Genomic DNA, 15801 nt, shown 5'->3' on the forward strand with positions numbered 1-15801 from the left:
TATAATATAATGGCCTCTCTATCCCATTTCCTCATCATTACAGTACTCTTCATCGTCCCTTTCTTTAGCTGTTGTGTCAATGCACAGCTCTCGGCCAATTTTTATGCAAGAACTTGCCCAACTCTTCCAACCATCGTTCGCAATGCTATGAGGCAAGCTGTTTCTAGGGAGGGTCGGATGGCTGCCTCTATCCTTCGTTTATTTTTCCACGACTGCTTCGTAAATGTGAGAATATATAGTACAAAAATATTTTCTTGTCACACAACGTATATATGCTGATTAATTTGATTCACGACTTTCTGATTCTGCCTATTAATTGTAGGGTTGCGACGCTTCCATACTGTTGGACGACACGACCACCTTCACAGGCGAAAAGAATGCATTCCCAAACCGGAACTCAGCTAGGGGCTTTGAAGTCATTGACACCATTAAAACTCGCGTTGAAGCTGCTTGTAATGCTACTGTGTCATGTGCAGATATTTTAGCACTTGCAGCAAGAGACGGTGTTGTCTTGGTTAGTAACTGCAACGATGCTAATTTTGCATGCTTTCTTTTGCAGAAAATTAGCCATATTTAGTTTTCTATTGCTATTCTACAAACTATTTTTCCCAACAAAACCTATAAAAACCCTTGTGAAGTATTACTCAAGCTATGTACTTTCATTGGATGTGTGTGTGTCTATATATATAAACAACTATATATAGTAATACTCGATCTGCACATATCAATTATCAAATAGACCAATTAAGACTTTATGCTTAATATGGTCTATAAATCACAATATTAGTTTAACCACAACTGATACAATCAATTTTAACTTATGACTTTAACCCAAAAAAAAAAAAAAAAAAAAAAACTTATGACTACATTGCAAGTGCGTTGCTAATAGCTAAAACAGTGTGTTCGTCACATTCACGCTACATGAGTTCAATCCAACTTTATTAAAATTAAAGTTTTCTTATATATTTTATTTATTTATATATTTATTTTTGAAGAAGAGTAACTTGATAAAAAAAAGTTAATGATTCTTGAAAATTATTATTATTTTTTTTCTCTTTTTGACGAGTGTGGAACTTTCAACTATGGCCCCAATTTTCTGGCTTTTAGTCTGATATTGCTGCAACTCGTCATGCATGGGGACAAATTAACCAGCTGCTACGTACATTTTTTAAAATTTCAGATAGTCAATGATTGACCCACCCATTTTTGCATAGATACAATGCACTCCACATCGTAATCACATACCTTCAAAAATATATTCAATTCTCTCTGGGGTTATCAGATATTGATCACGTGATAATATTGACATGAGGACTTGTCGTTTGTTTCTGTGTGCAGCTTGGAGGAACCTCATGGACAGTAGCCCTAGGCCGAAGAGACGCCAGAACCGCAAGCCAAACTGACGCCAACAACCAGCTCCCCTCCCCATTCGCTAACCTCGCAACCCTGATCTCAAACTTTGCAGCTAAAGGTTTAACCGCCACAGACATGACCGTGCTCTCTGGCGGCCACACATTAGGCCAGTCTCAGTGTTCATCCTTCAAAACCCGCATATACAACGAGACCAACATCGACCCTGCCTTTGCAACTACTCGTAAGCGTACTTGTCCAGCTTCCGGTGGCGATACGAATCTAGCTCCTTTCGATATAACTCCGAATCGCTTTGATAATGAATACTACAAGGCCCTTGTGGCTCGCCGTGGTCTTCTCCATTCGGACCAGGAACTCTTCAATGGTGGGAGTCAGGATGCCTTGGTTAGAACTTACAGCAACAACGTTGCGGCTTTTACAAGAGATTTTGCTGCAGCCATGGTGAAGATGAGCGCTATTAGTCCTCTAACAGGGACAAATGGAGAGATCAGGAAAAATTGCAGACTAGTCAACTAAATTTTTGAGATTTACTGTAATACGGTGATATTTATATAATTTACCTAGAAATATGAACAAGTATGGGGTATGTGGCTAGGAAGTGGGCAAGAAAGTGCTGTTAACCAAATTAATCTGTGATAAAGTTAATTTCATGCGCACTGAAGAAGTATTGCAATGAAAGCATTATTATTATTATTATTATTATTATTATTATTATTATTATTATTTTTTATCCAGAAAGCATTATATATTATAGAAAACTTTATTTGTGTTAATACTGTATTGTTCAGAATTTGGAATTTGCAACATGGCATGCTAATATGCAACAACAATCTCCAGGTCAAGGCATGGAAGCTCATCCTTTTTTATTTATTTATTTTAGAATGCATTTTTGTTCACCTCTAAAGTGAGGGTTATGCTTATACTCTCATTGATTGTCGTTAGATTAGTTTAAATTTCGAAATTCGTGTCTTAAATCAACTAGATCAAACTAATTTAACCGCAATTAATGAGGGGGTGAGCATCCCCGCCACTTTTGGGAGTGAGCAAAGCCAACAGAGCAAAGGCCCTGCCAACAAGCTCAACATCAAATGCTATGCATGAAGCGCATACGACTAATTCTACTAGCCACAAACAACAGAATAACCATTGTGGCCGTGGAAATGGGAAGCAATCCCAGCCACGAGCTCAAGGTCAACAGAGCAAATGCCTTGCCAAGGGAGGAAATTCGACCCATAAGAGCAATGCCCTCGTCCCTAAGGCCCCTAACTTCAAGAACAAAGGAAAAGATACCGTTCAATCAGATTCCACTGAATTGGACATGTGCTATTGTTGTGGATCAAGGGAACATTGGTCACGCATATGCCGAGCTAATCTTGAGGTCATTGCCAAGTATCATTCCCATCGGGAGACTAATTTTGCACATGTGGAAAATTCCCACCACCACCATGGAGATTTTAGATTTTTAGGAAGCATCCACTCTTATGGAAGAATAAGTTTATTTTTCGAGACATGTTTGGGAGGGATTCCCCTTAGTGTCCAAAAACCCCCTCCCCCCAAGAGGCCTTCTATTCTCCCGGTTCCGGAAGAATGTTATTGAGCTTTAGAGATATTTGGATAATAAAATTATATTGAAACCACTGGAGAAAATGGTTCTAAATTTCTTTGTATCACTTCTTATGAATATGGCTAGAAGCATATTCACAAGAAGCTGGAACGTCTCCTGAGTGGTTTGTACATAACAACCATTTGAGCCATTGAGACCCATCACGTGGCTGGCCATGTGTCCGAGTTCCAGAGCACTTCGTTGCTTTGGTATGACTGTTTAGGACATCCAAGATGAGATATGATGCAATGTATCCTCAAAGTATCACACGGGCATCCTCTAACTCAAAGTTTGAACTCTTATCTTGGACATCTTTCCTGCAAAGCATGCTCACTGGGGAAGTTGATTACTCAACCCTCTGCTACAAAGATCATTCACAACCCTTCTAAGTTTCTTTCGAGGATTCAAGGGGATATTTGTGGACATATGCAACCAACATGTGGACCTTCATATACTTTATGGTGTTGTTTAATACATTGACATGTTGGTCACATATCTACTTACTGTCCATATGCAATGCTACCTTGCGAAACTAATACCTCAAATCATTAAGCTTAGGGCTCACCACCCTGATTATCCTATTAATTCGATTCGAATGGTGATGAGTCGATTTCATATTATATATTTTACCTTACTCTTAGCATATTTTAGTAATTATTTTGGTATAATTTTAATACTTTGCTTTATATTCTCAACATAGGACATTCGACTTCTTCTGGAGTGACAACGAATTTTGAAGTAATTCAAATTGAAGGACATTCCTGTGTTCCTTAGCTTGTTTGTAACAAAATTTCAGCAATTTCTACCAAGCGGTTATTTTCTGGCGATTAAATAAAGGAGCAGTGCACGTTGTTGGAAAGTGACGTTTTTGGGCTTAATTGCGATTTTTGGAGCCCAAGATGACTTCTGATGGGTTTGTGGCCTTTTAGAGAAGTGTTTAGAATATTCCAAACTTTAAATCCAACTCTTTTGGTCTGGTTTTGGAGCAGATATGCATCTAAAACGTGGCTGTGCAGATTTTAAGTTGATTATCCTAGTCAATTTAGGATTATGTTACCTAATTTATTTGGTTTCCTAGTTTTATTCTAAGTTCTTTCCTAGGAAGGATTGGATTTTCTATGTAGTATAAATAAGCCTTTTGGTCGGCCCTAGTTCTTCTTCTTTTACCCGATATTGGAGAGAGGAATTTGGCAAAAGCTTAGAGATTTTCAAACTTTATTCTCCAAGGTGTTTTCACTCTTTTTCTATTTTAATAAAACTTTTTTGATTTTAATTATGAATATGCATAACTAACTTTTTTTGGCTAGGATGAGGCCATGAGCCTTAGCATGAATATGTAGTCTTTATCTAATTGCTTATGATATTATACAAGCATACTTTGAATTATTAATCACTATGTTTAAACTGTCTTTGTGTCTTAATGCTTAGCTACCATTAGGATGTTTAGTTAAGTAATCAGACGCAATTTCTGTTGGAATGTCACCCTGAAATTGAGGAATGCTTCTTGTGGTTAATAATCGTTCACTTAGAACGACTGCCACATCTTAAGGGTTACATGGATTTTTAAAGGGTTTTCACAAAACATAATGAGTCATGCATGTTTGATATACGTTCTATCTTGAATGCCACAAGTAGAATATACACTAGGAAAACCTAACCTTCAAAGTTGCATGGATAATTCATAAGTAATTAATAAATCTACATAGGATTGTTAAGGGGACATCGGAACCCTAGTGCTTTTCCAAATTTATTTCTCAAAATCTTTTCTTTTTATCTGATTTCTTCTTAATTGATTACTAGTTATTTTTCCTAAATTACTTTTCTTAAATTCGCTTTTATTATATTTAAATTCAAAATTAATCCTTTCAAATCTTTGTTTTCAGATAATTAACTAAGATTTTGATTTTGCATAAATTGTTTTAAATAATCCATGTGGGAACGACTTTGCATGAGCATTTTTACTACAATTACTTAGTTCTCTTGCAATTATTTTGTATGATTTTAACCCTCTTTGTGCAGGTACTAAAAATCCTATCAAGAAATTAGTGTCGCTGCCGAGGATTGTTTTTAAACAATTTTTCCTAATCATAATTTTTTGTTAATTATTGTTGTCTAAAAAAAAAAAATTCATTTATTGATGTGGAAGCTGGTACTTTGACACTAAGGGTTCATGATCAATTAGTAGTTTTCAGTTTGTTTGAAGTAGCCAGAAAGCCAACAAAACAGCTTGATTGTGTACGTATTGATGTTTTAGATGGGTTTGTTCATGCAAATTTTTTGGCTCATTTAATAGAGGATCCATTGCAGTAGATTTTATATGGGCATTTTGATGCAGAAACAGATGATGAAGAGGTCATGGAAGTTATTCAAGCTTTAGACAGTGTGCCTACATTTTTGCCTAAATGGAGACATGTTTATGAGAGTTTAGGAGAACCCAAACAACCACTAAAATTGTCCAAAATTCAGCCACCCAAATTGGAGCTGAAGCCTTTGCCCGAACACTTGAAATACGCACTTTTATGGGCTGACCAGATATTGCCAGTTATAGTTACAACAGATTTAACACATTGTGAAGTGGAAAAATTGCTTAAGTGTTGAGAAAATATCAAGATACATTGGTGTGGACTATTCCAGATATAAAGGGAATCTGCCTAGCCATCTGTATGCACATAGTTCTAATGGAAGAAGGCGTGGAACCCACAGTTGATGCTCAAAAACGCCTTAACCTAATCATGAAGGGTGTGGTTCGAACTGAAGTAATGAAACTACTAGATGCTGGTATGATTTATCCAATTTCAAATAGCCAATGGGTGAGTCCTACATAGGTTGTACCTAAGTGTACTAGAATTACAGTGGTAAAGAATGATAACAACGAGGTGGTTCTAACGCGTTTGATTACTGGCTAGCGCATGTGTGTTGATTATAGGAAGCCCAATTCAAGTACAAGAAAAGATCATTTTCCTTTACTTTTTACTAATCAAATGTTGGAGAGGTTCCTAGTTGAGCTTTCTACCATTTGTTAGATGGTTATTCAGGGTACAATTAGATTCCAATTGCACCTGAAGATCAAGAGAAGATGACTTTTACTTGTCCTTTTGGAACATTTGCTTATTGACAGATGCCATTTGGGTTATATAATGCACCAACCACTATTTAACGTTGTATGATGAGTATTTTCTCTTGTTTGGTTAGGCATATTGTGGAAGTATTTACGGATGATTTTTCAGTATTTGGTGATTTATTTGATCAATGCCTTCGGTACTTCAACGATATCAAGAGACAAATTTGATTTTGAAGTGGGAGAATTGTCACTTCATGGTTAAGTAAGGTATTGTTCTAGGTCACTTGATTTCAAGCAAGGGAATTGATTGGCCAACCTTTATCAATGGTTCATCAAGGATTTCTCCAAGATTAGCCAACCTTTGTGTAATTTATTGGCTAAGTATGCAACTTTTAACTTTGATAAGGATTGTTTAGAGGCATTTAACACGTTGAAGATACTCCTCACTTTGGCCCCTATTATTCCAACCTAGGACTGGAGCTTACCGTTTAGAATTAATGTGTGATGCATTAGATTATGCAATTGGGGCAATCTTGGACAACGAAAAGACAAGCTTCCCCAGGTCATTTATTTTGTCACCATAACTCTCAATGATGCACAGCTGAACTATGCAACCACTGAGAAAGAATTGTTGGCAATTGTTTTTACATTGAAAAAATTTGTTCTTATTTAATTGGGGCTAAGATATTTGTCTACGCAAATCATGCTTCATTAAAGTATTTATTATCTAAGAAGGAAGCCAAACCTCGGCTTATTCGTTGGATTCTTTTACTACAAGAGTTCCCAATAATTATATGCAAGTAATATACATATGAATATACCATGACGCAATCTAATACTCAACCATGTCGTAGCATTTTCAATTATAAACAATACAGTGAGAAGTGTACAATCAATAACGCCCTACTCCCAACTACTTATTTTCAGGGATAATTATTCATGACAACCCAATTAACATTAATTTAACAAACTAATTCATAAAACTAAAACTTGCATTTACCAATTTCCTTTGCATTACTCAATTTCCCAAGCAAGGCTTTTGTCTCAAATATTTTATGGCTGCATCTAACGTCTCGTTAGACTGCCTACGTACCCTAGACAGGGATCAAGCCATTCGTAGTTCATATAGGTACTTTAAGCATTCGCAATAATTATACGAAGGTAATATATCTAATCAATTTAAAAGTGTCGATAGAACTCTCAACAATATGTACGATAAAAAGGAAAATATCCACTCACCTGGAGTCCACGCTATGATTCTCTAGCACACACATCGAGGCGTCCTGAATGATTGGTCCCTGCCACGAAGTCCAAAAGTGGACGGAAGATGGTCAATTTTGCCCACGAAGCCGGCGGGTGCCTAAAACTTCCCGACGTCGATTCGTCATCTATGGTGGTCCAACGGGGTCAAGGTTGGTTGGGTTTTGCTCCTGGGATGATGGGCTACAAAGCCCAAGTGGTGGTATCGGCAATCGCTTTGCCGATTTGCCGGAAAATCGAAAAGGGTGGCCGGAGCACCATTGATTTTCGTCAACTTTCGTGGCCTCAAACCTCCACATCCCATGGTTAATAAAGGTGGTTCTTGGGTGTGTTTTGTAGAGGGGAATGAGAGCTTCAAGATGGTGGTGGTGGCATCGAAAAACTCCACCGCAATTGGCCGGAATCGGCCTTGGAAGATGGACTCGCGGTGGTGCGGGAATGGGTGCACGGGAAGCTTTCCTCCCTTTTTTTTTTTTTTTTTTTTTTTTTTCTTCTCCATTTCTGATTGGGCTTCCCCCACAAAGTGGGGATTTAATTTAAATAAACCCTAACCTTGAATAACCAATTTCGAACGTCCGTAACTATACCGTTATAATCCGGACTCGCAAACGGCTTTCGCCTATACGTTCGTACCAATGAGTACTACGAGGATATGCTAAAAGAATAAGTCCCACATCTCTCAAGTCGATGGTCAACGGAAGTCAAAGTCCTTGCCTCTAGGGCAATTTCGTAAATTCATGCTTTTAAAATAAAATAAAAACGTAAAATTTGGAACGGGTTGTTACAATATCCTATCAAATTGATATATTTAATAGACACTGAGTTAATGTTATACTTTCATTAAGTATAAGATAAGATTTATCCACTACACTAAATATTTTAAATTGAAGATCAAATTCAATCATTACACTCTTATAGGGTCGAGGAATGTAGTTGTAAAAAATCATCAAAATCGGAGCTAAAATAACCATTATATTGTGATTTTTCGTTTATAACCATCGAAAACTTTTGTTCCTTTACCTAATCTTTGAATGTTTGTTTTTTATGATTTTTTACATATGTGATCTCAGAGTGTGTACAAACAAGTTTGACGGTTGGATCGTTGAAAAACGTTTCGTAGAATGCATATCGCATCAAAACGGTAGATTAAACAAACATTTAGAGTTAATGTTATACTTCCTCATCAAGTACAAAATAAGATTTTATGGTATCCACTAGTGTAAATATTTTAAATTAAAGATTGAATTCGTTCAATGCATTCCTATAAGGTCGAGGAGTTGTCACATCCCAGCCCGGGCTTGACTCCACCGTACCACGATATTGTCCACTTTGGATCCCGACCACGCCCTCACGGTTTTGTTTCTGGGAACTCACACAAGAACTTCCCAATGGGTCACCCATCCTGGGAATGCTCTTGCGCGAACTCGCTTAACTTCGGAGTTCCTATAGAACCCGAAGCCAATGAGCTCCCAAAAGGCCTCGTGCTAGGTAGAGATGAGAATATACATATAAGGCTTACATGATCCACTCCCCTAGGCGATGTGGGATGTTACAAGTGTAGATGTAAAAAATCATCAAAATCTGAGCTAAAATAACCATGAAATTATGATTTTGAGATGGTAATATACATATAAGGCTTACATGATCCACTCCCCTAGGCGATGTGGGATGTTACAAGTGTAGCTGAGATGTTACAAGTGTAGCTGTAAAAAATCATCAAAATCTGAGCTAAAATAACCATTAAATTATGATTTTGACATAGGAATATACATATAAGGCTTACATGATCCACTCCCCTAGGCGATGTGGGATGTTACAAGTGTAGCTGTAAAAAATCATCAAAATCTGAGCTAAAATAACCATTAAATTATGATTTTTCGTTTATAACTGTCGAAAACTGTTGTCCTGTTACCTAATCTCTGAATGTTTGTTTTTTGTGATTTTTTACATATGTGATCTCGGAGTGTGTACAAACAAGTTTGACGGTTAGATCATTGAAAAAAATTTCGTAGAATGTGCATTGCGTCAAAACAGTAGATTAAATAAACACTTAAAAGAGTTAATGTTATACTTCTATTAAGTATAAAATAAGATTTTGTGGTATCCACTATTGTAAATATTTTAAATTGAATATCAAATTTATTCATTACATTCTTATAGGGTCGAGGAGTGTAGCTGTAAAAAATCATTAAAATCGAAACTAAATAACCGTTAAATCGTGATTTTTCGTTTATAACCGTTGAAAACTTTTGTTCCGTTACGTAATCTTTGAATGTTTGTTTTTTTACAATTTTTGCCGTATGCAATCTTAGAGTGAGTATAAATAAGTTTCACGGTTGGATCATTGAAAAAAGTTTCGTAGAATGCATATCGCGTCAACACGGTAAATTAAACAAACACTTAGAGTTGATATTATACTTCCATTAAGTATAAAATAAGATTTTGTGGTATCCACTAGTGTAAATATTTTAAATTGAAGATCGAATTTGTTCATTGCATTCTTATATGGTCAAGAAGTGTAGCTATAAAAAAATCATCAAAACCGGAGCTAAAATAACCGTTAAATTGTGATTTTTCGTTTATAACCGTTGAAAACTTTTGTTCCGTTACCCAATCTTTGAATTTTTTTTTTCTTTTTTTTTTTGCAATTTTTTACGTATGCGATCTTGTAGTATCTACAAACAAGTTTGATGGTTAGATCATGGAAACTAATTTCGTAGAATGCATATCTCCGTTAAATTTGCCTAAATTTTGAAGTGGGAAAAGTAATTTGTGCTAAATTTTTATGTATGTTTTTCAAGTATTGATTAGACAATATTTAGTTTGTGTGATGACATTTTCATCATACAATTATTTTTTGGTTTCTTTATCACATATTTTACATGGGTTATTATCTATTAAACCAAGCATATTATTTCTTTATTTAAATACATATTATTTATTTATTTATTAAGCCAAACATATTAATTTTTAAAAACGTATTCTATTTAAATACATATTATTTACTTATTTATTAAACCAAACAATTATTATTTTATTTTTTAAAATCGTAACAAATTTTTTGGGGGAATTTTGGGGGATTTTTGCTGCCATTTTTTTTTTTTCTGTCGGTTATAACCAACAATAATGAAAATTTTTTGTTGGTTTTTATTTTAAAAAATGTTTTTGTCGGTTTTAACCTACAGTAATGAAAATTTTCGAAAATAAAACCTCTCCATCTCTTCCTTGCGCCGGTGCCTTCTCCCTTACCCCTTCCTTCTCCCTTCCCCCTTCCTTCCCCTTTTTATGTAGGTTCTATTTGTGCAAATATGCATCACTAATGTTTTTTTTGTTATTAACAAGGAGCAAATTTGAGGAAGACCTAGGTGGTTGGGAAAGTTTGGACTTTTGAAAGCAAAAGAAGCAAATTTGAGGAAGAATAATGACTTTAAGTAGTTGCAGTGCAAGGAACGGCGCTGTTAGGCAGTTTCTGCAATCCAAGGTGCCTCGTTTAAGATGGACTCCTAAGCTTCATCACTGATTTCTTCAAGCCATCGAAAGGCATCTCCAAAACTTGTTCTTTGATGTTAGAATTACTTGACACTCAAATTAAACCCTCGTTTGACAATTGTAGTAGAATGGATAAGTGAGGGATCGTTCTAGACCGGGGATTAGGAGGGCTTGCTAAAACCTTATAAATTGACTTAAAAACATAAAAACTAAATTAAAACAGATTTAAGACACTTGGGAACAAGGAAATAAAAAAAAAAGGGGTTTTAGTTTTGACGAAGTTGAAATAAACAAACAAAATGCAAAAATGGATAGATTGTAAACAAGTGTTGTGAAATTAGATGGTTGGTGAATTAGCTAGAGGTTCTTTCTCCACACATGATATTTATGCATATGAATCAATTTCCAGTTATTCCTTCATTGAATTATGAACGACAATGCCCCAAATTAACCGTGACATCACTAGTTAACCCTCAGATTTTCCTTATATTATTGGATTGGATGGCATCATTCGACAACCCAAAACATTCTCAAAAGTTCCCTACATGTCATCATAATAGAGATACAATCGAAGATCATTAAGAATAATGAAAACCATAAGCATTGACAAAGCATTTGGAACCATGACATCATGTTACTCATGCTAAGAATTAAACTTAACGCGATCGTGACAAGCGACCTTCACTACTTTCAAGTATAAGTTAGTAACGATTATGTGAAACCTTCTTAAACTTTAGCCACATATTCATGCATGCTAATTAAGTGTCGACCCTCAATCAACAAACACAAATAAGTTAATCATCAAATAGTTAAGCCAATTGCATTCACGAATCAAGAGTTCATAACCGAAATTCATCAATTCATATTACATAAATAATCATGGTATTGAAATCACCCCTAGCCAAAAAGGGTTTAGTTCCTCATATTTACAAAACAAAGACAATTGAAATTAAACATTGAAATCAAAGAAATGTTGGAAGTATGCCCACAAAGCCACTCATTTGATGTAATAGCTTTTTGGAATACTTATTGTGTTAAACTTTTATATGTTTAATAGAAGGGCAAAGCTTATTGTTAATCACTATTTATAGTATCTTGTGTTTAAGCAATAAGGGAATCCAAGGAATGTATTTGATCTAAGAGACAAGTGATTTAAGTTAGTTAAATTAACGAGACCTTTCTCTTATGTTCATTCCTAAAACGTTCCTAGCCATAGGATTGCCAATTGGGCATTGACAATCCGCTAAGGTTAGTATGTGTTATGTCGACTCAAGCGTGAGTATGAACTAGTCTCAAGTCATTTAGTGTTGGACACTAAGGCAAACACATAGGTGCTCGAAAGAGTAATCGAGTACACTGAACTACGATCAAACAAGAGTTCGAACATACATGTCATGTGAGAACTCAATAGTTGCAATATGCAAAGTAGTCCTTTGACCTGAGGCATCATTGATGTCTAATGGTTAGGTCCTTGATCTTTGATTATGTCAACGGCATTCCATTGGAGTGTCCACGGCATTGTTGGGGTCAAGCTATCTAGTCATGTAGGCATATGAATGTACAACAAGGGATCTCTAACCTTCCATGATGGAAGGAGAATACTCTAAGATATGATTCGAGAGTCTTTGGCCAAAGCATATGAATATGACTAAGGAAGATGTTCCAAATCTTATTCGATTGAATCATATAGAGAAGTATCACATTGGATAGTAGACATGAAACAAACTATCACTTAAACAATGTGATTAAGAGTATTGTATTAGAGAAGGACCGTATTGCATTGTAGTTGTAACTGGATAGGTTCTCCAACCACTTCTACTTAGCTTGGGTAACCATGACATGCTGCTAGGCGTCACCCATGGTTTGTGGAAGCCCTAAAGATTAGCAAACACTAATTTAAGGGAGAATTGAAATGTGGTTTCAATTCACAATCGATCGTTAAGAGTAACATCACCCACTACCTCGCTAATTGGAACCTAATGGATCGTACACCGAGTAAAGATATAAGTGAAGAAATTATATGAAATGGATAAGCAATTAAATGGTTTAATTGAAGAATGGTCAAGATTAATTAAATAGTTAATTAATTATACGAAACGTTCGTATTGGGCGTTTAAGTTAGTTTTGGGCTTCGGGGCACAAAAACGTTTTGGCCCACAAGGCCCATTATGTTTAAGTTGTATGACAACTAAAACAAAATGGGCAATTAAGCCCAAATACATTAAATGGCCGGCCATAACCTTCAAGGGTAGTGAACTTGGCTTAATTGCAAGTTTGCCACTCCATTGTGAGGTGGTATAAATACATCTTTATAGCCATTTCACCCTAAGGGGTTTCTAATTGAATTTGGGTGAAACCTATTCTCTCATTACCTTAGGTGAGGAACATCTAGCAATCTTTCTTACCTAAGTCATCCATTTCATCTTCACACAACATCTTTGGTGTGGAGACTTAGAGACACTAAACTTTTGGTGTTTTGGAGAACAAATCCTCAAATCCTCAAAGAAGAAAAGGAGCACAAAAAGGGAGGAAATCACAAGGAAGATTCAAGGAGCAAGGAGGTGACTTGAAGGCCCTCCACTTGGGTGAATCCCTTGTGCAATCAAGGATGAGCTTCAAGGGTAAAGAATCTCTAAATTCTTATTCTCTTTAATTTTGTTAAAGAGTCTTATGGTTCACCATATACTAGGCTTTGAAAGTCATGGGTTTTATGAATTGTTTTTGAATGCATGCCTACTTTAAAGAGTTATTAGTTTGCATATGTATTCAAATGTTCTTACATGTTCTTAGCTAGGACAAAATTTTTCCTTCAAGAAACACCTAAACATTCCAACAACTCAAACTTGAATTGTATGAACGTTTAGGCCCTCTTCTCTTCCTCTTCGTTGTAGCACAAGGTCTAAAGATAGTTGGTTTGGGGGGATGGAAGTGTGGAATGGAGTGGGGAATTATGGAAATAGGTGAGGAGTGGTGGAGAAAATGGTGCAGAAAATGAAGAGAAACTCACGGCTAGGGAGAAAATGGAAGTGTTTGTGGTGTGTTGTGTATCAAATGAGATGATGCTTGAATGAATGAATGCAAGGGTATTTATAGGAGGAGTGGAGGTGTATATGGCTGTTTGTTTAATGTGTTTGTGTGGAGGAATGATGAGAAAACAGCTAGGACACATGTGAAAAGCTGGAAAGCAAATGGAGTTCACGGCATTGACAGTTTTTGATGTTGGAATTGCATGTGTGTGCTGAAAATAGTGTGTGTATGCATGTGTTTGGGAAGCTTTCTTGCTCATTTTCTGGATGCAATGATGAAGAGTTTAATAATTAATGCATGTAGGTGGCTGAAATGATGAAGAATGAGTGGTGGAAATGAAAGGGAAAGCTAGAAAGACATGTGAAGATGCTGGAATTTCAAAGGGAACCTACGGCATTGAAGGTTTTGGTGCATGTGTTGGCTGTTTTGTGTTGTGAATTATGATGAATGCATGTGAGTTAAAGAGGGAGAATGTGGTGAAATGATGAAGTAGGAAGGTGGAAATGCATGTGAGATGTTGGAAAGGAAATGGGAATGCACGGCAAAGGAGTTGTTTTGTTGATGATGGCAGGTTGTATGATGGTTTTGTTGCTGGTTAAAGCTTGTGAAAGCATGTGCAATGTGTGGTGGATGAATGAGATTGCATGTGGCTTTATGGTTGAATGATTAAAGGGTGCATGTGGGTGGATATGTGGCTGAAAATGATGAATTGGACAACCTGGAAATGGCAAGGGAAATGCACGGATTAGACTTGTTGTTTGTGTGAAGTGTGTGTGAATGCATGTGAGTGGCTGATTTGTGTGTTGGGAAATCATGTGAATTAAAGGGATGAAGGTGGGTTATGCATGGCATGGGTAGGAGTGGAATGATAGCTAGGGTGTGATGATGAATGCATGTGGAATTGCAAGGAGGAAAGGTGCAGAAAATGGAAGGGGATGCACGGCATTGGGTAGTGTTGTTGGTGTGTGAATGCATGTGACTTGTTTGTGGAATAAAGAATGAATGGTGGAAATGTGAGTGAATGATGTGCATGTGTATGAATGCATGTGGAATTAAGAGGAGTATGGAAGTGAAATAAATCATAATAGGGCTAGTTTAAAGGGCTAGGGTTTAAGTACATAGAATGGGCCTAAAATAGGTTGGTTTGCATGGCATAATATGTTTGATTGGGCTAGAGGTTTTCCATGGCTCAAAGGATTTGTTTGATTGGGCTAGGCCCTTTGTTTGATGTCCCCAAAGAGCATACAAGGCTTCAATTTCGTCCATCCTCTTTGCTCCATGATTAAGCTATCCAATCCATGCCCAAAAATGCTCCAAATAGCCTCAAAATGCACTTTCTTGCTCCCTAAGCCCTTAGAACCTGAAAACACACAAAAGAAGCATAAAGGACTAAAATAACTAGAGAAACATAACGTAAACGTACGAGAACAAGCCATTTAAGTCGCATGAATATGCTCCTATCAAACTCCCCCACACTTATCTTTTGCTAGTCCTCGAGCAAAACAGAATAAAAACAAATAAACAAAACGACACTAAACACGTAAAACACAACCTACACCTTCCAACAATCGTTTCAGGGATTTCCAATGCACATGACAAGTTAAAAATCATTATTCCCACAGAATTTAGCCATCTTTACCCTTAAGTACATTCTTAATCATAGTCACCACATACTAGTTCGCAATTAAGCATTTAAAACCATGTTTTGAATGTAGTAACATGCCTTAGAGAATTTGCTCAATTCCTTACAAGATATGCACTCAATTTTCACTCAGATTTTCTAACTACACACCCTAATCTAGTCATATGTGAGAAGATTGATGTAAACATGAAAACGAACACTCACATATATGTATCACAAAGAACGCAATTTTTGGAGTTAATAAGCATGTTTAGATATGATCTCATGAATGGAATGCTACTACTTAGACGCGAGAACCAGTGACACCATATGCTTATACCAAGTTCAAACTCCACAAATTGAAACACA

The 15801-nt window shown here is 36.3% G+C and overlaps 1 protein-coding gene across 1 annotated transcript; it reads left to right on the plus strand.

Annotated features, from left to right (window-relative positions):
- Window positions 1–2073, plus strand: LOC103955141 (peroxidase P7). Its single transcript, XM_009367015.3, has 3 exons — window positions 1–225; window positions 323–514; window positions 1339–2073. Exons 1-3 carry the CDS (start codon window positions 10–12, stop codon window positions 1885–1887), a joined length of 957 nt encoding a protein of 318 aa, XP_009365290.2. The 5' UTR covers window positions 1–9; the 3' UTR covers window positions 1888–2073.
- The last annotated feature ends 13728 nt before the right edge of the window (window positions 2074–15801 follow it).

Source organism: the organism of the source record quoted next, unplaced genomic scaffold (genome assembly GCF_019419815.1).
Source record: "Pyrus x bretschneideri cultivar Hongxiangsu unplaced genomic scaffold, Pyrus_bretschneideri_v1 Contig90, whole genome shotgun sequence".
Taxonomy (NCBI): domain Eukaryota; kingdom Viridiplantae; phylum Streptophyta; class Magnoliopsida; order Rosales; family Rosaceae; genus Pyrus; species Pyrus x bretschneideri.